General features: G+C 36.6%; 1 protein-coding gene across 6 annotated transcripts in view; it reads left to right on the top strand.

Moving 5' to 3' along the window:
* Positions 1–24,158, top strand: part of KIAA0586 — a 70,398-nt gene that overhangs the window by 15,304 nt on the left and 30,936 nt on the right. For 5 of the 6 annotated variants that reach the window (XR_013951376.1, XR_013951377.1, XR_013951378.1 and 2 more), the window contains exons 16-29: positions 4,230–4,418; positions 5,350–5,537; positions 6,671–6,778; positions 8,009–8,089; positions 13,924–14,120; positions 14,320–14,438; positions 15,020–15,204; positions 17,224–17,383; positions 17,913–18,138; positions 18,650–18,891; positions 19,398–19,465; positions 20,263–20,397; positions 22,003–22,183; positions 23,974–24,113. Coding sequence is in view for 3 of the 6 variants with exons in the window: in XM_080592350.1 (XP_080448476.1) it covers positions 4,230–4,418; positions 5,350–5,537; positions 6,671–6,778; positions 8,009–8,089; positions 13,924–14,120; positions 14,320–14,438; positions 15,020–15,204; positions 17,224–17,383; positions 17,913–18,138; positions 18,650–18,891; positions 19,398–19,465; positions 20,263–20,397; positions 22,003–22,183; positions 23,974–24,113 (2,219 nt within the window). In the remaining 3 variants the exon portion in view is untranslated. The remainder of the gene's footprint in view (positions 1–4,229; positions 4,419–5,349; positions 5,538–6,670; positions 6,779–8,008; positions 8,090–13,923; positions 14,121–14,319; positions 14,439–15,019; positions 15,205–17,223; positions 17,384–17,912; positions 18,139–18,649; positions 18,892–19,397; positions 19,466–20,262; positions 20,398–22,002; positions 22,184–23,973; positions 24,114–24,158) is intronic. The other variant, XM_080592351.1, reaches the window with a different exon arrangement.

Below are 24,158 nucleotides of genomic sequence, written 5' to 3'. Positions count from 1 at the left end.
TGTTTTATTTTCCAGTTACCTTTTCAAAACGTACTGTTTCTTAATATGGTGATTAAGATTAATCTACAATAGATCCATCAGAAACACTAATGTGTAGGATTAAGGGGAGACTTAGAGGTCATTACTACTGTTACTGTTAATAACTAGAATGCTTGTTACGAAGGATGAAGCTTAATCAAAGAATTTTCCAAAGTGGTTGTACTGTTATTTTCATTATGACTGAAGCAATGGAGGGTGACTGCTCTTCTTCTCTATATCTGTACAGAAAAGAGTGTAGTCAAGATACTAGTTTCCTTAATTGAAAGTCGTTAGGAGGTAAAAAAGATTGCAATCCTAACACATTGTTAGGAGGTAAAGAAGATTGCAAGATACCAACAAAACTGTGAGGACTAGAAAATCGCAGCAAAGAAAACAACAGTGGAGTGCAGAAGGAAAAAAAACCGACAACAAACAAGGACTTTTAGTTTCTTCTCCCCGCATCAGAGAGCGAGCAAATTACATGATAAAGGATCATCATCAAGGGAAATATTGTATTAAGTTTAAGAGGCAGTTAAAGTGATGGTGGGCACAATCAAGATTATAGGGTGAGCATCAGTGGAAAAAGAGTGCAGTATTTGTTAGCTTTCCTATTCACTTCTTCTTCTCGTGCTGATGGCACTCATGCAGGAAAAATACACTTGATGCAGTCTTAACTGTCACTTCTTTTTTAAAATAGTGTTTTCATTATAACTGTCAAAATATTATATTCTGTATGAAATAAGACATTAATATGACAAAGGCAGCCACTTAACGAGACCATGTTTTTAGGCCATAAAAATGTATGGTATAAAACATTGAATTTATGTCCTTGGAGACTAGCACTGCTATTATTTTTTTCAGTTATGGTGTACATCCGTAGTGTCAAATCCTCAGAATAGTACAAGAATCTATTGTTAAGCATAGTGTAGTCGTTAGGTGATTTCCTGGCACTTTTCTTATGACTGCTCTATAACTCAGTTGTGATCCATGAGGAAAAAGTGTTACTGGTAGGAAGTATTTGCAGTTCTCAAAACTCCCTTGAAAACGTGTTGTGTAGTCTTGGTAAAGATCAAAAAGACTTCTGAAAACTGAATTTATTTTTAACTGGTGAAAACTTGGTATGTGAAAACAACCTGCCTTGTTTTTAGAAATGACAGGGTGCTCATTTGAAGGATCAGTATGATATATCACTCTTTTTGACTCTATTGGCAGTGCTGCACACCTGTAATTTAGTTTATTCTGTACATAATTTTTTGAATGAAATGTGTGTTAGTAAGCACTTAAGAACCTCATAGTTAATGCTACACTACAGTGACCTCAAAGATTTGGACTGAGAACAGACACTCCTTTAAAAATATTGAATCAGCAGTTCTACTTTTGCTGAGTCCTGAATGACATTTTTCATCTTGATTTATAGGGTTCTTGTCTTTTGGAGGTCACAACCTTTCCAGGGAGCCCAATTTTATCCTTTCAGAAACAATACCTCATGAAGAGACAGGACGAGTGTGTTGGGTGTTGTCCCCACGTCCCTGCCCACACCCCCACATAAATCCAATTATCCTAAGAAGTAGTTCATTTGATCTTTTGACACTAAGGATGTTCTACTGCTGGCATGTTTAATTTGGTAGTGGCGATGAAATTTAAAGGTGCAAGTTCCATGCAGTTGTAATAAGCTGCTCCTGTGCTTTAGCTTGTTTTCTGTTGGAGGCAAATAGTAAATGAAAGAGAAAACTAGGTACTGGATCCATGCTGAATTTAATCTTCCAGGTCTCCTGAATATGGCAAATACAGTTTAAAAGGTATTTGCTTGAAAACAGAATGAACTCTGGATAGCCTTTACCCAAAGTAATACTGTTCCAAGTCATTAAGTCATACTACAGCAGTGCAGCCACATGTGTGTTTGCAGTAATAAAGCCATCATAAAAATCAGTTCTCCATTTCATGTCAGATTGCAGTTACAGAAAATTGCAGTTATTTTATTTGCTGTCAAGAAACAAAATAAGGCACCCTTGTATCCTTATCTAAGGGAAGAAAGGAAGAAGATGGAATTTCTTTGGCGTGTCATTTACAACAATAGTGCTCCTATGAATATTTAACCTATTTCCAAGTTTTCTAACTTTGATGGCTTTAGACTGAGGACAGCCTTTGTTTTGATACTGGCATTACTTGACTTTGACTTTTATATGACAGTTGGTCAGGTTGCTTAACTTTTGTGCTCTCCTGCATCTTGCTAATAAAATGGAAAAGTAATGCTTCAGTGTTCTACATGAGTCTCATGATGAAAAAAATGTTGGATGTTTTTGTGGACTGCTATTCTGAAAGAGGCAGTTACAGCAGGAAAGTATAACTAATAAAATTAGAAACAGATCCCTACTCCTCTATAATAAAAGTGTAAATAAAATGAAACAAAATTGAGTAAGCACTTTAAAGCATGAGGCTCTTTAAAAAATCTTGCATGTATTAGACATGGTTATTTTTTGCCTTCATGGCATTGCACCCAGATATTCCCTTCCTGGCCTTGATGTACCAGGTGATAAAAGGCTTTAAAATTATTGCAAGTAGTTGGCCTTGAGCTTGATTGGTTGGAAAATCCAGACTTATTAAATGACTCTTTTTTGTTAGAGCAGTCCACTGAGCTTGTGTTAAATTACTGTTAGAATAAGGATGTTTATTTAAGACTGAAATGGCCATCTGGAGAGCCTCTTTTCAGTCATTTTATAACTTTCTCAACCATTTTCTTTGCAAATAAACTGTAGTGACTAGTGCTGTAGTGCTTGGTTTCTTCTGGGAAGTTAGGAAAAAAATTCAGCTATTCACACTTTAATGAGCAAGTGAATTTCTTAGAGGGAAAAAAAAAAGCTGGAGTTGTTTTCTTACATAATTTGAACTAATAAATATATGTAAACACCAGGTTTTTAAAACTAAGTTTAATTAAATGTCTAGTTTCTGCCCAGTGCAAATAAACTTTTCAGGGGGAAATGAAAAGTTGAAAGCAATTAAAATGAGGTGCTGCGTGTATACAGTACTTAATCATTCTTACTGTGAGAACCGTGTTTTTACAAGTTGGCGGTATTACAGATACGTTGCCAATTTCTGTTTTTACTCAAAAGTTCAAGGCCAGGGGAGACTGTTAGATCATGTAGTACGACCTCTCCTAAATCACAAGCCACTGAACTGTATCTATTTATGTTACTGAGTCCAGTAATTTGTCTTTGACTAAAGAATGATTTTTCTGGCTAATCTATGCTTGAAGAAAGGCATGTGTGCATCATTTAAAGACATGAGAAATTCTGCCCTTAATTACTTTTTCCTGTGGCTACAAGTAACCTTATGGTTCAAAAGTAAATGGGACACTTTAAATTTAGTACCTGATCTGTAGTGAGTGTTTGGATTCAGTTTACAGCTACTTCAGTTTCCAGTTGACTTCCCTAAAAAAATTAAAATGGTCTTTTAATGCCCAATCTATTTTAATATTTACAGAGATACAGGGTTAGAACTGAACGCTGTGTTGTCATAGACGGAAGTCATCTGCTCCACCTTACTTCTGTCTTGTTGAGATATCTGAGGACTACGTTTATCCACTTCACCACAACACTGTATTCTGTTTTCTCATTGCTTTGTTTATCCAACATGACCTTAACGCCTTTTTCAGACACTTCTTTCTGATCTGCATTTTCTGATTGAAGAGTTATGACTTGCTGTTCTTGTTTGTACGCTTATAACCCACAATCTGTGTGCACTAAAAGGCCACTCTTTTGAGTGGATTGGCTTACTTCTGTGTCTATATTCTTAAAAGTCACGTTATCAATCTTTATTATCCCTAAATGTTGACTTTTATTATTCAATTAATTAGTAATACGAACAAAGCTAAAAAGAGTGTTTATTGACATGTTAACCGGTCATTTATACATGAAGGGTGATGATTAGTAACAACAGAGGTCTAAGATATTTTATATACATTTATATATATATATAAAATACAGATTTAGCTGCTCAAAAATTATAATTTTAACTCATTTACTAATGCCAATACTAAGATACCTGACATAGCACCATTAGATTCTGCCCTTCCAGTCTTGCACCCTCATTCCCTCCATATTCCACAGCAAAAATTTGTAGCTGTTTCAGTTGAAGGGTTATTTTAGTAGTGTGTGGTGTTACTGTGTTCGGACATGCATTGATCTGTGCAATTTATCTGGCTCTTGTTTCAGGTACAAAGGTAAAGTCAGCAAGAACACAGACTTGTTCTCATGCACAGAAGGTAGTAACCAGTCCCAAAAGCCAGCATCCTTTATATGCACTTACTCCAGAAAATCAATATCTTTTTAGTCCAAATAAAGATGTACCAGTTGGCTGCGGTCCACTTGAAGGTCACCTAATTCCAATGGCTATTCCACTGGGTAAGAGCAAATAACCTGTAAAAGGGATGTATGTAGGTTAATATGTGCTGTTTTGTGGAAATGCAACTTCCATCTTCTCAAGTCAGTGATTTGCCCTGGTCCGTGAGATTTACATCTGCCTTTCTTTTGGGAAATGTTTGTGGGAGAACATTTGAAATGTGCTGGTTCTTTTAATTCTTCATGCTGGCTATCTGGCTGCACCCTGGCTGAGGTGTATATTATTTGTATAGCTGTACATACCTTCTTTGGTATGCTTTCCATTTCTAGGGGTCATGTTCTGGCTTCAAGTTTGGTATCTGTGTAAGTAAGAACTAACCATTAGGGCTTGAATTCAATATCAACGATGACTTCAGCCCAACAATTTCAGCAGGATTCTGCCAAACACACTAATTCATTTTCATGGCTTCAGTATTTTTGGACTTCCAGTAGAACCTCTATACAGGCCTTGTTTCAGGAAAGGTTACTATTATGTTAGCATTTAAATATGATAGTTATTAAATAAAAAGTAAGGGAGTCTCAAATCAAAATTTGATGGATACTAACCTAAGTGTAATAGTATTTTGAATATAGTTAAGAAAATGTGAGGGGAGGAGGAGCATGGTACGTAATTTTTGACTGACAAAAACGGTGTAGTTATTCTTATTTTCAGCAATAGGTGTCACCCTAGTCAAGTAAACTGAATAGTTGCAAAAAATGGCTGTGGCAAGTTTACAGTTTTCGCTCAGAAAGTCTTAAATTTACTTGGTGAAGCATAGTGCTTTAGTCAGTTGTAGTGGGTAAAATACAGACTTGTTCTGTAACAGTGCATGAGATCTTAGTCTGTTTCATGTAAAACACTGATACAATTTAATTTTACTTAGTTTATTAATTTACAGATTTGTTTTAAAGATTTTTATTTATATATATAAATATTTTTTAACACTTTTCTTAGGTCAAACCCAAATTAGTGACATCTCCCTGCAGCCTGCTGGAGTAGTTATAGGTAAACCCCATCCTGTTACAATCACGACATCTCTTCCTCAAGCACCACCAAAGCCTCCAGTTGAGATAAAAAAACCAAACATAGCTGTGATAGAGATGAGATCAGAGAAAAAGGATCCACCTCAGTTGTCTGTGCAGGTATGTATCAAGAATGATGGTTATTTGTTTATTTTAACAAATGAATGCTAAATAAAGACAGTCTCATCCACCAGTAACTTACTTCGACCTCAGTGGCTGATTTTTCTGTAAGCAATAGAAATGTGTAGAATGGTCCAACAAGTTGTCACATCTTAACAATGATTTAACCAAAATAGAATAACTGTTTCTTTTGTAAGTCAACTATGTGTTTGTAAAATAGTTCTATGTCATGTAATATTTCACTTTTTTTTTTTTTAATGAGACTTTCAAGCCAGAATAAACTTTGTATAAAAAGTATTAAAATAAATGACAATTTTCTTGGAAGGGTGGTTTGACCTGTAAGACTTCTTTCTCAAGCATGACATTGAACCCAATAATTTCACTCCTGATTAATCAACCATTGAAGTCTTTATCTAGTCTTTTCTTATTTTCACATGAGTCTGTTGTCAAGGAAGTTAATGTTTCTTACACATTGAGTATCTTGGATTCAAATTATAGAGAATATGTACATGCCTATCTGCACCTTTCAGATACAAATGATTCATAGAATAAAAGCTAAACACAGGCAGAGTATGGCTTTTGTCCTCTCACTGTGTCACTGGATTCCACTCTCATACCTTTTTCCTGTTAATTGACCCAGTTCTTAAATGGGTATGGTGATTTTTTTTTAATTTTTTTCCCCCCGAAGAATTAAGCAAGTATTTAAATTTTTGTTCTTCAAAAAAAGTTTTGATGCTGTAATGGACATGCCTTTATTACAAGATATATTGTAATAGAATTATCCCTTTATTTTACCATACCAGATATATGACGATATGAAGCCAACGACCATCCTTACACAGTGGCTTGTAGACCAACTGAAATAAATTGCACGTCAAACACATGTGCTATGTGAATATTTATATTTACCTGTCATCACGTGCAAGACGTAGTATCAGGGAATTAGAGGACAGGAGAAATCAGGTAGCATGACAAAAAAGGATAATATTTCTGGGGCTAGGTTGTTGGTTTTGGTTTTTGTGACTTAATAACAAGAGGAAGATAATACAAAAAAGTGGATGAATATAAAAAGTTCAACAATAGTAGCTGAGCTAATACATAGTTTTTCAGACTGGTTATTTGTTCTGTCCTAGGTGTTACCAAATGTAGATATTGACAGTATTTCAAGTGGCAGTGGCAGTGTAGACCATGTGCCTTCAGGCTCCGAACCTGCGCTTCCTCCTGTTGATGCTGTAATCCAGGTATTGATTGGTCTAAATGTGTGCGTGAGTTGAATTTTGTTAAAACAGAAAAATCAGTCAATTATGTTAAATTTCTGCAACATTATCTCATATTTTGTTAGAGAAATATGTTTATGTTTATATGTTATGTAAAATATAACATAAACATTTAATGTGAGGGATTTGTTTAAGGAAATGAAAAATTGTAGCAAGATGCTCTTCCAAGATTAAATCGCTATCGTGAAAACCTGTGCCTTGTTAAGAGCTGTAATTGCTTATTGGCCAATGTAATGTCTTAATGTCTTATCCTGGTTTCAGTGTTTTCGCATGAAGACTAAGGATGTTCTTCATTCCTCTGTCTGTTCCTTGGCCATATTTGAGTGGTTAGTGACATGCAGGCGTAGCCTGTCATTAGTATTCTAATGTGTGTGGATAGGTGACACAACATGGTTAGGCTGTGGAGCTGACTGGTTCCCTCCATTCTCTTTCCACATACCTTTTTCAAAAGTGTTTTTAATATAATCTAAGCAGTAACGAAGGCTTTTGTTCAACTAAAACGTTTACTGCTGTGTGTTGCAAGATAAGGTTGTAAACTAGGGCACATATTTGCAGGGTGGCACGTTTCCAGTGGACTTCTGTCTTGTCCATTGCACAGACTGGACAGTGTGAATTGAATAAGGCACGGAGGTGCACTGATTGTTTCTGTTTAGTTATTGTACCTTCTGTTTTCTCTGTGTCTCAGATGCCATTTTGGCTTAAGGAGCTAGGTCCTCTGGAGTCCTATGGTCATGATATTCACAGCATAGCACAGAGACCAGTGGCGAAAATAACAATGATTATTTTAAAATTTAATTATTAATTAACACTGTAAAATTGTACACAAGCAAATTGCTTAAGACACTTTCAGATTTTTGCATGCTATGTTTTGCAGTAGTTTGTGTTACTGATGTTTTTTAATAAGTTAGAGGTATTGCCCTAGAGCTCTCGTTGGTGAGATACTCCATTAGATTCAATATCAGTAAGGTTTAGTTGTCAGCGTACAACAAGGAGCTATAATAAGCTCTGTTTATGCTATGCAAAGAAATTTCTCTTAACTTTTAAGATAGATAAAGCACTTTTCCTGGATTCAGGCTGTTGACAAGACTGACAATTTAACTGCATTCTCGGCATGAAGTTTTTCCTGCTCATGCATTTTTTTTCTTTTCCGCCAACATGAGATATCTAATAATTTCCATCTGTCTTTATAAATAGACTCCAGAAGATTTACATAGTGAGGAAGAAGACACAAAGTTTCCAGGAACAAATTTAATTGATGTTACCGATGTAATGCAGGTAATTATATTGCAAAGATGTCCTTTCCTTCTAAATGTTTTTCTATTTGCTTTATATTATTCTATCATAATGGAAAATGCAATGTAGAAAATTAGTGTGCTTTATGAGCAACTTTAAAAATACCCATTGTGAGCAATACTGAACTGTTCACAGTGCCATAAACAATATCACAAATTCCTGTATGTTAGTGAAGGACCTTCGAAGAATTACAGTAAAAAATTAAAATTGGCTTTTATTTATATGTGTTAGAATCCACTAGAAATAGAAGTAGTCCTCTAAAATCAGTGGTGATTATAGCACTTAGATTTCACAGTTTCAAGCTCTAAATGTAATGCATATATAAGAGGCTCTTACAGATTTTAAGTGAGATGATGGAAACTTTAAAATGTGAAAGTATTTTCTGAGGTTCCCATTTTAGAAAATTTTAGTATAGAACAATTTGTATGTGTTTCGGAGGTCCTAAAACACGTTAGTATAATATCTCATTTTAGTCAGAAATTATTTTCATGTTTTTTTTTGTTGTTTTTTTTAAAGCGATATAAGTATGTAACGTACTACTTACCTCATTGGGCCCATTAAGAGGTGACAAGATTTTGTTTTGCTCGATGTCTTGTCTTGTTAGGATGTCTGTGCATATTTAACAGCATTGATGTTTCTTGAATATGATGGCATGGATTTATTGGAGATATTCTTTTACAGTTTAGTCTTTTTAGGTACTCTGCTTGTCAGTCAGAGTGGGGGCTGACAAACACTGGAGTCTGGTGAACCAGGCTGTATTTCACTTCTCTGGATTAAGAGCACAAGCAGAAACTCAACGGTAGCTGAGAAAGGCTGCCTCCAAAGGCAGCAAGGTGCTCCTACCCAGCTGTTGTGTAGTATCTTGCCTCTGTGGAAGATGGCAGCTTTTGTCTCCTGCTGCGTTTAAGTCTAAGTCAAGTCATCAGGAGCTTGAAAATGTGGTCCTTTGCTAGTATCCTCCTGATATGTTTTTTCCTCAAACTTCTTTCTGGTGAATAGACTTGCTCTGTTCTAGTCAAAATCTACCCCAGTTGTTTTTGTTGTTTAAACCCGTTTTATGTGCTCCTGATCCCAGGATTAGAGCATACATTAAATGTTAACTCTGTAGCCTACAGGCGAATACAGTAGATTTTATTTTTAATATTTATCATTTAAACTTATCAGTTAGTTAAAACATTTTTAAAGATGTAGTTTTTCTTTCAAAAGTGGGGAAATGATTTATTTTTTTATTCCAAAATTATCTTTTGTTATTGGAAGGGAGGAATTAAATCTATTTGGACAAGTTTCTCTTATTGGCACAGCAAAAACTGTTTAAGAAATCGCAGTCACAGAATGGCTGAGGTTGGAAGGACCTCTGAAGATCACCTCATCCAACCCCCCTGCCGAGCAGGATCACCTAGAGCACGTTGTGCAGGATGGCATCCAGACAGGTTTTGAATATCTCTAGAGAAGGAGACTCCACAACCTCTCTGGGCAACCTATTCCAGTGCTCTTTCAACCTCACAGTAAAGAAGTACCCCCTCATATTGAGCCGGGACCTCCTGTGCTTCACTTTGTGCCCGTTGCCTCTTGTCCTCTTGCTGGGCGCAAGTCCCACACAATTTTTTAATGTGAATAACAGTTATTTGTCCTTTATTTTTTCGTTTTTCTCTTGGATTGCTTTTATCTTTTATTTTTGGCAATGGGATATATTTTAATCACAATACCAAAAAATGTTCCAAGTGAAACATATGTTTGGCTTATGCCCATACAGACAAAGTTCTTAAAAATGTGCAAGGCAAACACAATGTGGAAGCATAAAATCAACCTCTGGAGTGGCAGGAGTACTTAAGACATCAAAATAACTCTTATAACAATAACTTTGATTCAGATGCATGAAAGAATGTGCACAAAATGCTATATGGGAAAATAACTTATTGTTGTGTCCCCCCCCCCTTCTTTATGGAAATTTAATTATGTTAGAACTGAAGAGAGTATATGTTTGCATGAATTTTTATTTATTTTTACACTGATGGATGCCACAAAAAAGCTTTAGGACCTTGGCACAGGCACTTCCCTTTCCTAAGCGTTGCTTTACCTTTCCAACCAGAAGGTACACACATTCAAGAGCTGCTTAGGAGCTGAAATGCCGGTTGTTAGGGGATGCCAAGCGGGGCAGCCTGAGAAAAGGAAGGCTGCTGCAATGCCTGTTCCAGGTCCAGCCAGTAAAGAGACTGAGCATGTATTGCTGGTAGGCACACGCACAAACACAGGTGTGCAATACACAAGTGCACATATACAAGCACACAGGGGTGGCTGCACAGATCAGCACTCAGACAGCACCACCGGGCTGATCCCGTTCCCTTCTCCAGCAGCTCAGGATGGACTGACTCTAACTCTTCTAACTTGTGCACACACGTGTATCCTGCCCAGACGTAGAGCTGTCCCATACCTGGTTCCCAAACCATTTGTCCTGCTTGATGGCTGCTTTGGGTTGATACTTGCTGGTGCTCGCTGCTGGCACCAGAAGCACTCAGGCCCCAGGACCTGTGGGCTGACTCCAGTTTCTGGTGCTTTGACCTCCTTACATTCACGCATAATGGAAAGCCCCTTTATGGTTCCTTCTGGTAAACAATACAATTTGTAGTGTCCCAAAATATTCTTCCCTACATCCTTTAGTAATTCTCCCTCTCCCTACTATCCCAGAACATCCCCATGGAGCCTTAAAGGATCTCTGGAGGGTCAATCCATGAACTGGGTTTCATGCCTGGATATTGGGGCTGATCCCTCACCTGCAATAGCCCTGGTAAGGGGTGCTTGGTTCTTGTAGGCAGATGCACTGTGTCCCAACTTGTAAAATGCAAGTTCCGCCACAGGCAGCGATGATGGATGTGTGTTGTTCCCCCATTGCAACTTCACCAACTGCGTCTGAAGACCCAGAATTACATTTTCCAGAACAGTTGAGTTGGGTCCTCTTATTTCATACTAAGACAATTCACCTATGGAATAAAGCAAAAAGGGTTGTTACAGCTTTGCTTTACACACTTCTTTATTTTTAATCCATGGTTGTACCTACGTGAGTTCTTCAGACTGTCTGCACAGAAGAGATTTCATAATGCCAACCTTTGCATGGACACTGTCTTGTTCCAGAGTGTGATACTTGCTCAGTTAACGTGAGCCCCAAATGGACTTACACATTTATTGATTCTAGCCTCCTGAGCATGAGCAGCCACAACTGGCAATAACTTTGACAAGTTTACAAGGCAAAAGCCTTGTAAAGGCATCAGCCAGACATCTTGCTCTTTCTAAACGTGCACTAGTTGCAAGGTGGGGACGTATTTCTCAGTATTTTTGCTTGAATACTGCCCCAAAATGTGTAACCTGCAGAGATTATAGAATCATGGAATGGCTCAGGTTGGAAGAGACCTTAAAGATCATCCAGTTCCAACCCCCCCTGCTGTGGACGGGGATGCCACCCACTAGATCAGGTTGCCCACAGCCTCATCCAACCTAGTCTTGAACACCTCTGGGGATGGATCAGAGTAAACATATTCACCTTAACCTCGGTTTTCAAGAAATGCTCTGTGGGACAGTGTGATTGTGATTTTTTACACATACAACTCTTCAGGTGGAAGTTCATAGATGGCACCTGCAATGCAACCTGACCTTGCTGGGAGACGTGCTTTAGAAATCTGTGACTAAGTTTTGGATAGCTTTCATAAGGGTCTACACATATACGTGCTTGGTAACAGAACAAAATTAATCCATACTACCTAATCATCTCAAACATTTTTTTTAATTATCTGAATGTAATTTGGGAAATATAATTTAAGCTTGATACTTTGTAAGAAAGTATAATGATTAATATTCCAATCGTATCTGAAAGACTTTCTAATTTATGCCATATTTTGATTGGGAATTGTGATAGATATTTTCAACAGTCTCCGGGGAGTTAAAATGCAGACTTGAGTGCAGATTATTCAGGATTGGTCTACAAGGTGATATATGTGCATGTTCAATCTCTATAATTAAATGCTGATTTCTTTCATTTTTTAAGAATTTCAGCAGAGATAATATATCACCCCCAAATAAATATAACCTTCTTTTGGATTTGTATGCCATTAAATATAACATATTTTGTGCTCATAATTTAGAAATGCAGGAGAACTGCGAAACTTTGTCAGAACTTACTAATTATATGCAAGATTTATTGTATGTACTTGGTTTATTTAATCCAGATGTTTGCATCTTGCATACTTTCAGAAAAGATTATATTAAATAGGCAACATCAAAGAAAATTTATGGAGTAGTGCAGTCAGAAGAAAATGCATAATGAAACACTGGGCAAAGACATCTTTATGTTTGCTGTCAGCATGAGTTATGGTTATGAATACATACATACTAACAGAACGAACTGCTTATCTGCTTGCAAGTCATCCAGTGCCATTCTGAGTTTAACTTTACTGTCTTCTTTCTTTCTGAATGCATAGAATGACTGTGAGATCTTTGTTTGCGATTCCCCAGATATACATATTCTGTTTTGCCTGCTTTGTAAGTTACAGCTTTTATTTGAAAAAAATATTACTCTCTAAACTCATTAAAGATCCGAAAGTTCTCCAGTAGCTATTTGTTGTAATACTCGTCATGGAAATCTGTCTGACCTTTCAGTTTTAAAGTATGTTAAGGTAGGAGAGAAGCATTTTAATGCCGGATTGGGGAACGAGAGGGGAAACTGTTAGTCATTTTTTTCTCTTCTCTCCTTTCTTTTCATGTTAAGTAATTTATTTATTTTTTTATTGGTTAAAAGTAGATTTATTTTATATAATGGAAAAGAAACCCTTTTTTCCTTTGTGTGTTGGAGATCATTCTTAATAAATGTAGATTTACAGTGAGCTTTTTTATGCACCATAATATGCTTTTCACTCGTAATTTGGGGCTCAGCTCTTCATCTCCTTTCAGCATGCCCAATCTTTGTAGAGAATTATTTTAGTTTTTGAGATGTTTGCTTCTAATTTTATGAGAGATGGATACAGGTTCTCTTACATCAGGGGACACTTAGTACAATACGATGGGTTGGTGACTGTTTTTGGGGACTTCATGCTGTCTGTGCACACAGGAGGAAAAAGGAGGGTGATATCTTTGGAAACACATTTTAATGAGCACAGAGTAGTACATTAAGGTTAAATTCAAAATGTCTCTTGTAAATTTGTTGCCCAGAAATGTCTCCTAACTCTTTAGCAATCTAAGTTAGCTTAACTACAAACGTATATGGAACATACGTATAAATTATTAATGTCTGGCTTCAGTGATGGCAACTTTATTAGAGCTTTGAATGACTGCACGCTTGTTCTGCACACTTCTGGCAATGTATCTTTCAGCCAGGCCAGAAAGTTTAATTTTTAAAAACAAACCAAAACAACAACAAAACCCAGCAACAAAACCCACTAATCCAACAAGTGACTGTAAAAAGTTTCCTAAGCTTGCTTTATTTTTTAAGGAGGTGTATTTCTCAAATACGTATTAAAAAAAAAACAGTTATGTCACAAGTTAATTAATCCAGTATTAGTATTACCGTTGGCTCCCTGCCCTGTGTGAGAAATAAAAGCCCAATCCTGTTATTTTACCCAGCAGTTCTTATACCCTTATGCCTCTGCAGATTTATGATTTGCTAGGTTTAGAATCGTGTCAATTAACTGCAATATAATAAGAAGGGAGAATGTAGTTTGTGTTTTGCGATATGCACATAACTGTTTCTTGAGGAAAAAAATCTGATGGTTACCTCAGTGACACTGTCTTCCAAAAATACATTATAATTTAATTTACTAACTATTTTTTAGGATCAGGAAGAGGAGAGGGATGAAATTCCAGAATTCACTGAGCCTCTTCTAGAGCTTAATGGACATTTTAAAGTTGCCTCGCCAACATACAGCGGTCCTGTGTTTCCTCCAGTGGCATCTGCTCCTCAACAGTCTTCTGATGTTTTGGATAAACTGATTGAAAGGAGAGAAACTATAGAAAACAGGTTGATAAATTGGTGAGTTGCAGTATAACAAAACATCAGAATATATATGAAAGAAGGAAGAAATCTGTAAGAATACTTTCCCTTTATTCCTCACCCTCTCTTCCCTTCTCTTTCCTTTGAACTTCCTTATATTTTGTGACAAGAATACTCTTTTGTATACTTCGAAGTGTCTTGATGGTTACTGATAGTTATACACATTTTATTTTTGTAGGGTGGAACAAGAAATAATGGCAAAAATTATCAGTGAGATGTACCCAGTTCAGAAAGAAACAGTGCCCAGTGTTAGCACATCAGAGGGGGAAGACAGCGAGAGTGTAACCTCTGACATTGGTAAGTAGGAGTTAATGTTCTCAGAGGATGGATTTTCTCAAGCATAGGCTAATTTTAACAAGTTCTCTAGATAGCTGTGCCCAAGAGCAGATTATGCTGTACCAGTGAAACTCTTAATATACAAAAGAGCATACTTTAATTTGAGACTGAACAAGTGTTATTAGACCACTGAAATTAAAAAAAAAAAACACAACACACAAAATGCACAAATCATTGTGCAAAAATTGGCCATCTAAATTCGATTTTGCATGTGCATAGCATTTTGCTGAGCTTGTAATGTTTGTTTGCTTTTCTTTTTTTTAATAGATATGTCAAAAATTATTTCCCTTATAAAAATGTGATAATGAGAGATAAATGCATTTTTCCTATGATGTCACTGCTATTTACTGGCTTCTTTTGTGACCCTGAATTGCTTTTCTTTTGTGACCCTGAATTGCTTCTCTAGTGTTTCTTTCATCTACAAAGTACAAAAATCACTTTCTTCAAAGGAATGTTTAAAAGTTCATAGGGGATAAAATGCATGGCTGCAGTATAGTACACATTTTTAAAACAGTGTGTGCTTTGTGTTCCTTCATTTTCAGTTCAAGTTGCAGGTGGTGGAGGCTTTCAACTCTTTGTCAATGCTGGTGTACCAGTGGACTCAGAAATGATTAGCCATTTTGTAAACGAAGCTCTCAGCGAGACAATTGAGACCATGCTGGGTGACAGGCAGGCTCAGAAAGCAGTTGCTGCTACAAATATTGTTCCAAGTACAGCAATTACGACGGTAAGAGTGTTTTACTTAAATGTTCTTACTGAAGTTCATAGAATCATAAGGGTTGGAAAAGAACTCCCAAGATCATCTGGTCCAACCATCACCCTACTACCAATGTCACCCACTAAATCATCTCCTAAGGGATAGTTTCTTGGTAGGATGGTGAAAAAGACTGAAGCTGAACGTGTGTGATTTGCATTTTCTGATTATTCCTTATTATACCCCAACAATCAACAAGACAAAAGCTTTCTCACTTTGCTGAATATAACATAGGTATGGTACTTTCCTGCAAAGTTGCAAAAGTAAAAAATAAACTGATCTGATTGATATTTTTGGTCTTACAGGCTGGCAGCCTACAGTGAATATATGTAAAAACAAGTATTAATTCTTTCTAATTTTTAAGTTCAGTAGTTTTTAGTAAGCACTTAAATGATTAGTAGAGCTTCCTGTAATAAAGAATAATTTTTTGTGTTCCCTTTGATAACCAAATGACAGCTGTCTCTTATTTTGATAACAGCATGGCTGTGTTACAGTCCCGTGTTGTATAAGGTCTGCATTCAAAGGGCTCTTCCTCACTCCATTATGGATTAAAGAGGGCTGTTCTTTGGATCTTGTTCTTCTGATACTCAGAAACTTCTCTCCTCATTACCATTCTGAATTAATTAATGGCCCTTTCAAGTCTTCCTATTTCAGCACCAGCTTAAATTGAAATGTCCTTAACTGAAATGGTTGTTTTCTCTTTACTATATGTATTCATTTATTTACTTCTAGTGATTAGTTTTGTCCTTTTTGGCCTTTGTTTGATTAGGCTAAATGAAACAATCATCCATACAGGTTTTGTTTTTCAACTCGCACTGATGGGCAGTGCTTCTGTGTTTTCCAATTTAGTTTTGTCTTGACCATGGGTTAGACTTATATGTTAATACACATTTTTAACAATAATAAAGTATTTAAGATGGGGCCTTGTGCCATAGTAGCAATGGTCTCCTGCCTTAATTGCAATCTCAGATAGCCTTCTTTTTTATTTTTGTTATTTTTTAAGTTTTTTCCAACAGTCTGGTGGAAACTGTTAGTTAGAAACAGTCTGTCTAACAGTTATCCTTTGGCTAACTTGTACATTCGTAATTCTTCTCTTCCCCTTTTTCTATTTATGCTTAGTTTATAGCAGAAGTTCTTGAATATGTAGTTGTGTGTTCTTGATCTACCCATTTTTTTCTGTGAAGTTTATCTAGAACTTAAGTCTAGCTACCAGATTCTTCAGTGTTCATGATTTCATGTGTTTGTGTGTGAACTGCTAAATGTGTTAGCATGTTTCATTTCCCGTAAGAGTTGTTAATCATCAGTTTGAGGATTTATTCTTCAGAAAATAGCTTGGAAGCCTTCCTTAGCCTGATTATCTTGTTTTCTTGATGAAATATCAGAAAACAGAACTGGAGAGATCCATCACGTTCCTCTGTAGCAGGCTGAATGAGAACCAACATCATACTTGCTTGTCAGATTCATCTCTATCACTGATTTTTTATTTTTATTTTTTAAGAACTGTTTAAGAACAAGTTTCTGTGCTTTTTTCAGTGCTTCACTGTCTTGGCAGTTGCATTGTTTGTAATCTTACCTTTAACTGATTTCTCTTGTGGTAAATATATTGATTCAATTTTGTCCATGTAAGGATGTATTTTCTTACTTAACATTGTATCAAATGCTTTCTTAAAATTCTTGTAAGATAATAATTCTTGTAAGATAATTTACTGTTTGTTTGTTGTTTTTTTTTTTTTTTTTTTTTTTTTTTGTAAACTTCTTTTGTCCAGGCAAATAATTTAGCCTGGTGCAACTTTATGTTTAGATGGAGGAGTTAGATCTGTGAAGCACGTGTCCTAAAGCAATGACTGTTCCTGTTTAGAGATAACTTCTTTCTCTCTCCCTCTCTCCTTTTCCCTCCCCAATGCTGTACTAACTCTGGGGATACTTGGAAGATAGGAGTTTTGCATTGAGATAACAACTTCATTACATTTTTCAATTTTTTTTTTTCCACAGGAGTCTCTTGTGCCTACTCCATTGCCAACACCCCAGGCCACACCACCACAAACCCCACCTTCAGAAAAAGAATTGCCTCCAGTCAAAACTCCAGAGTCTTCTCCATCTATTACAGAAATTGGTGGAGATGTTCATGAACAAGAAAAAATGAAAGAAGCAGGTAGTGAAAATAATAATTGAACTTTAGAAGGAGCAAATATGCTTTAATCTACTGCCTTTAATTTTCTTCTTCAAAGACATGTTATCTCTCAGGATAAACATTCTTGAGGCTATGATTCAAGTGGGGACTCATGTAATACAAAAATTATGAGCTAATTTGTATAAAAAGCAAACATCTATCTGGTAACAGTTCTATTTTCAAACTTCATGCACATTGTGATTTCCACTCCCCTAGTCCCCCCACCTTTCATATTAGAAAAATAGCTGTCTTTTACTCCTTCCTGTGTTCCTAATGTTATTTGAGCCAAATTTACACTCTCCAAGTAAAGCAGCATAGTTTTTAAAATGCAAAGCAGTCTCCCTTATTAAAGGAAGTAAACAATTGAGATTTTATTATAGCTCTTTCAAATGCCACCACTGTACTTAAAAGAAACTAGCCTTAATCTAGTCTATCAAAAAGATACCACAAACATTACAAGTGCTACTTCCTGCTTTCCTTTCTGATCTGAAATTTGGCTTCACACATGCAGGAACTGATATTCCAGCTGCTGCTAGTCTTGTTGGCACACCTGTGATCACTCCTATCAATACGCCTCCTAGAATAGCCACTCCAAGTTCTCCTGCCTCAGAGTGGGTCTCTGAAGCTGCAAAAATGGGGAAACCAAAGCCTCCAAACCCATGGGATGATGCAGAACTTCCTCTGGAAGAAGAGAAACCCAGTCCTGTAGCTGAAGAACCAATCCATCCCAGGGCTGTGTGAGTTTAACAGGCTACGTGGTTTTCTTGTTTATTAAGAAATAAATATATCCTCAAAAAGCCAGTAGACAGTACTACTCAAAGTATATTTAAGGAAGTATTGAGATAAACCAGCATTCTTTTTCTGAAATACTTAACTTATATTTTGGGAAAAATGTAAAATGGGGACTTTTCTCAGAATGTAGGTGTCCTTATTCGCTGTCACACTGAATATGAAACTGATAGTGTAACATGTCAGGAATAAATGTAGTGACAATTAAAAACTGTATTATTAGCATTTTGTCTTTTCTATTGCCTCAATGGGAACGCACGTGGTAATTTTTATTTATAGCTAGAAATTCATTGATGTTATTTAAGCATGTTGATTCTTAGACTAGACTGTAAAGTGCTGCACTCTTCCATTTGAAAATAATACTTACAAATTAATTTATTTTCAATATTAATTTAAGTTTTTACTCTGTAATGTTCTGTGCTTTTTGGTGTGTTCATGGTGTATATTCTTACATTTTAGTGAGATGTCAGTGGCTAATGATGAGGAACCAGAAGCCTTGATTATTCCATCTTGGCAGTCATCACCGAGGCCCGTCGAATCGCTTCCTTGTGAACCACAGGTTCCATCAGCCGCATCTACAGTTAGTTCTGAGCAGTCCACGCAGGAAAGTAGTCTTACCGTCACAGAAACAGAAACTGCAGACAGACCCATCTCAGAAGGGGAGGTCGTGTTCAGCTATGGCCAGATGCTGGCTGCAAGAGGTAACTAATGAAACAAATTTGTGGAATTATTTTTTTTTTTGAATTTGGAGTTTTTTTTCTTTATACAGTTCTCATCCAGTCTACCGGAATAATGTTTCATACATTATCAGATAAAACTACAAACCTGACCTTTAATTTTCACTTCATGTTTTTGGATGAATTTAAAAGATGACATTGCTCTTTTTCAACAAAAAAACAAAATGAACCTGCTTACTAATGAAAAAAAGATTAAATCTGCTGCTGAGTCATAAAATCAACATCGAAAATAATTTGGACTGTCTTGCACAAGTCCCACATGGTACTAAATTTTTATTGAAAGCAAAGTGTAAGAGTGATTTTCTGGAAGCTGGAAGTCTGTTTTTACACTACACATCCGGTAGCAGCAATTTCCAAATTTACTACAGCACTGTGTTGCAATGATTTGAAGAAAGTGACATAAGCTTCCTTTCATACAAGTAATATGTTTTTTAATATTTCTAATTTAAAATATTTTCCAACCTTAACAGAAGGAGGACTGCCTCTTCCAAACATCACTGAGAGCTTAATGAGTACTTTACAAGATGCCAATGAAATGGTAAGGGAATGGATTTAATGTGGTAGTCTGCCTCGAGCAGCTTTGTAAATTGGAAGACCTTTAAGCATTTTCATTTATAAACTTACGCCTTAAATTTACACTTTTAAACTGTACACTTACAAATATCATTAGAATTTCATAGCTCCTAAAAGCCCATTGTACAAACTAATTTATTTTAAAAAAAAAAAAAGGAAAAAAAAGTTGAATGGTTTATATTCTGTAGGTGAGAGAGAGCTAATATGCATTTTCATTTCCAGTGCTTTTAACTTCAAGACAACTTAAAACAGAGTAGAACATGGTTATGCTCTACTGTTTCAGTTTTGAGCCATCTTTTAATTGCTCGTGTCCTTAATTTATTAAAGTAGGTTAGCTGAGACTGGAGTTAGTTAAAGCTGCTTAAAACATCGGTAGAGTTTTTTTTTAATCTGATGTCTGGTGGTGTAATGCTTTGTCTTGGAAGGTTCTGAAGTCAAAGTATTCTCCACTTTTTTAACTGTTCTCTGGACTTGAAGACTTAAAAGACCTTGTCCTTCACAAAGTATTGCAATCTTAGGTATAAAGCTTTTTAAAGACTTTGCATGTCTCTAGAGTAAAAGAAGAAAGCAGCGTGTCACTTTGCTTACTTTTAGATGCCTGGATTATCATGACACAGGTTCTGAATGTGGAAACTGTAACAACTTCCTTTGTAAAAGAAAAAAGCTTAATTGTGAGCTTAAGTAAGAATGATGCAGATTCCTACGGGGGGAAAAAAAAAGTTCAGGATCAAGGATTATATGGATTATGTTTCTTTGTTTCAGGATTATGATCCTCCCAGCGAAGGGCAGGTGGTGAGAAGACACTATAAAGGCTATCACAGGGATCCTGTCCTGACCCTTTTAGCCAAATTAAATCAAGCACCTATTGCTGCACAAGGAGGAATGCACTATTTGGAGGTAGTTTAATGTCTTTTTTTCTAGCAACACAGAAGTGAAACACAAGCATGTGAGGTGTGAAGGAAACTATTTTACTCAAAAGTAGACAAAATCTTAAGTTTATGAAGTTTCAAGCTTAACCTTACTGTTAAGTTTGTACACCTCAACCCCTGCTGGAAGTGACCCCACTGCCATTGTCTCTTCTCATGTAAAACTTCTAAAACCACTGAAGGTTACACATCTGTACAAGTAAGTTAGCTGTACATAGTGTCACACATACCTTGTTTTCTAGGTGTGTATGTGACTGTTTCAATGTATCAGATTTGTCCTTTGGAACACCAGGGAAGTGTTTCATCACTTCAGCAATGTAGCTGGTATGTTTGGCATTACGGGTTCACTGTGCTTACCTGCCTAACACGCTCTCATGGCTGTTATGAAGAGTAACCATCAGCAAATGTTTTCATGCACTTTTGCATATGCTGTTGATACTGATCTTGGAACAAAACCTCAAAATATTCATATTTGGTTGGCAGAAAAATCAGGCTAACAGAAAAAATACAACTGCATCACAAAGGGCAAACGTCATTTATTGTAACACATCTAGGTATCTTCTATGTGGAAAATAATAGTTTGGATTGAGTGTTTATTCTAAGTGACAGCTGGAGGAATGTTTAAAGGAAGTGAACTTTGAATACAGCAACACAGTTCATGAGCACCTTTGTTTAGGACAGATCTTGCTTTTTGTGATTTTTACTGATGCATATGCAGTTTCTTCCTTCTGTCTTGGTCAGTTTAGTCTAAATAATTACTGACTTCACTCGCCTCCTTAACTGTTCATTTGTCTGTCTTTATTTTGCTTAATGAGCTCTGGTGGATGAACTTAGAGAATAGCTTTCTGCAGCGTCAACTCTGAGCCTAACTGTAATTGTAATGACATTTTCTCATCAGCACTGCCAATTAAAAATGCATCTCTGATTTGGTTTTTGGCTTTCCCATAGCTACAGACTGCTCGGTCTGTCCATACAAGACACTAATAAATTCCTCCACAGATTCTGGCAAGGTGTGTGCAAGCATACCTTCCTGTATACAAGGGAATCTCTTGTAGATGTTGCTAGTATTGCGTTAGAATGATTCCATGCATGTATGTGTATTTAGCCATCTTTTTTTCCTGCATAGAAGCAGGTTAACTTATTTTTCGCTGCAGCTTTGAAAGTCAGAATCCAGAGAACCATCTGCATTTATGTGCAATTCAAACATATTTTAAAGTTTTTATCTGACATGCTATACAAAGACATTCAATAGCTTTTAGGTGCTTCCAATGTTACAGGCAGTCAACAGTGGACATATCTGTAATATTAAAGACTTGTGTGCCAAAATATAACTTAGGTTCTTATCACATTGTGACGTAGCTAACAAAATAAGTGGTGTTCTTCAGCTCCAATTCTTTTCAGTCCAGTGTTAATAAAAGTATATCTTGCTTTCAAACCCAATTAGATGATAGCTTTTCAGTTTTAGCTACCTTTATTCAATGCTAGTTGTATCGACTTAAGTTTGCCTCGTTTTGGAAGAAATTCTTTTTTTTTTTTTTTTGTCTACCTGATGTTCTGATGCTGCTGTTCTATGCAGGATTCTGATGACAGTGTTGGGGAGCTCAGTGAAGGCCAAAGACCTAGGCTGACCAGAGCAGCAGAGAGAATCCTAATGGGGCACACAGTTCATATGGACCATGCAGCTGCTCAGACTTCTGAGAACAGACCATACCAGGATTTCCGTTCTCTGTCACCAGGGCAGCTTGCCCAAACTGCAGGTATGATTTGACTGTTATTTCAGAAGAGAAGGCTCTGGGAAGATCTTGTAGTGGCCTTCCAGTACCTAAGGCAGCCTACAAGAAAGTTGGAGAGGGATTCTTTATCAGAGGGTATAATGACGGGACAAGGGACAATGGCTTTAAACTGAAAGAGAGTAACTTTAGATTAGATATAAGGAAGAAATTCTTTAGTCAGACAGTGGTGAGGCACTGGAACAGGTTACCCAGAGAAGTTGTAGATGCCCCATCTCTGGAAGTGTTTAAGGCCAGGCTGGGGCTTTGAGCAACTTGGTCTAGTGGAAGGTGTCTCTGTCCACGGCAGAGGGGTTGGAACGAGGTGATCCTTAAAGGTTCCTTCCAACCCAAACCATTCCATGATTCTATGATTTCTTCTCTGTGCAGAAATTTTAGAGATTGTGTTCAAAATCCAATATTAGAAATGTAAAGGCAATTGATGGAGTGAAAGAATTAGCGTTCTGTTTCTGAGAACTGGATTGGGTTGACTTAATTCAAGATGTGTCTTCACTCTTCTCCATCTGTAATATCCTACAATTTGAAAAAAATCATGCCAAGTACCCACTTGTCTATACAAAAGTAGACCTGTAGAATACATATTTTGTTCTTTCAAGTCAAATTCAATTCTAAAAAAAACTTAATGATTGTTTATTTTTTCTTCCAAATGTTCTGTATCCATTCACTGGTTTGTGAGATTTCATGTCCTTCAGTCTAATGCAAGTCAGAACTATGTGCTATGTCCCAATAGCCACAACAATTAGGGTGCAGGTCCAGCATTTCATTTGAGAATTGTTTTTAGGGATGAAATGAAGTAATTGTTGTACCAATATAATGTTTACATATTTCAGGGTGTCTATCTCTGCACATACAGCCTTGTAGTGGGTACCTAGTTTCTTTGTCAGAATGAGTCACTTACTTGCAGATACATCTTGTAAGAATTCTGGGGATTGTATGTGTATGGCTATTTTCACTTTTGTGACTTCTTTTTTTTTTTGTATCGTGGAAACAATGTCCCTTTGTAGGATGTTTAAGGTGTTGCGTATGTAGGTGTGTAACAGCATCTTGATGAGCAGTCTTTCCTTTTTAAATCCTTGTTTTCAGTGCTTGAAGTTATGGATATAAAAACCAACATGCAAATGAGAAGTGGCACATGTATTTAAAGTGAACAATAATTACAGTTAATTAAGCAATAATTGTAGTTAATTAGACTTAGAATTCATTCTTTGGCTCTGTATGATAGCAGAAGGGTAAAGTTAGTTCATGATCTGTCAGTATATTTTTCATAAAGATGCTTTACACACTTGCAGGCTGTGAAAGCGTGATAAATGCAAGATTATACAGCAAATTACCCCTTAAAAAAAGAGTATATACAGGTTTCTTTTCATCCACACAGCAGAGTGAGCAGAGTGAAACATTTTCATGAAGAAGCCTTTCCAATCTCTTTCCAGTATGTGTGGTAAAGTGCATTAAGCCCATAATGGTATCATGAACTATACATCTCTGAAGCTACAATAAATGCTTGCCATGTTAGAAATCTACAGGTGATAAGGCTGATTTTTTTCTCTGATCTCCACAGAGATGCATTTCCTTTTTCTTTTCACCCCACAAGGACAAATAGATGGATATCCGAAGCACCATGTAAGGAGGGAATCATTCTCTTTAACAGTGCATGTCCATTGTTGAAAAGGCTCCACATCCTGTCACATGAGCTGTCTGGGAGATTATTGCTCCAGCTCATCAAGGATTTTTTTTTCTTAATTATTTTTCTCTCTCAGCAGAAACTCTTGGAGATGCTGGTACGAGCCACGGTCCAATGCTTATGGCTGAACTGGAATCGCAACCCATTTCAAAACGTGTCCTGCAAGCAGCCCAACCAGACTGCAGCGTGACATCTCTCTCGAAGGGTTCCTCCCAGGTAAACTCAAAGAATCTTTTCTGTCACTAGTCAGAAAGTGCAAAA

The sequence above is a fragment of the Anser brachyrhynchus genome (assembly GCF_964034855.1).
Source record: "Anser brachyrhynchus genome assembly, chromosome: 5".
Taxonomy (NCBI): Eukaryota; Metazoa; Chordata; class Aves; order Anseriformes; family Anatidae; genus Anser; species Anser brachyrhynchus.
This window is presented reverse-complemented; position numbering and strand designations above follow the sequence as displayed.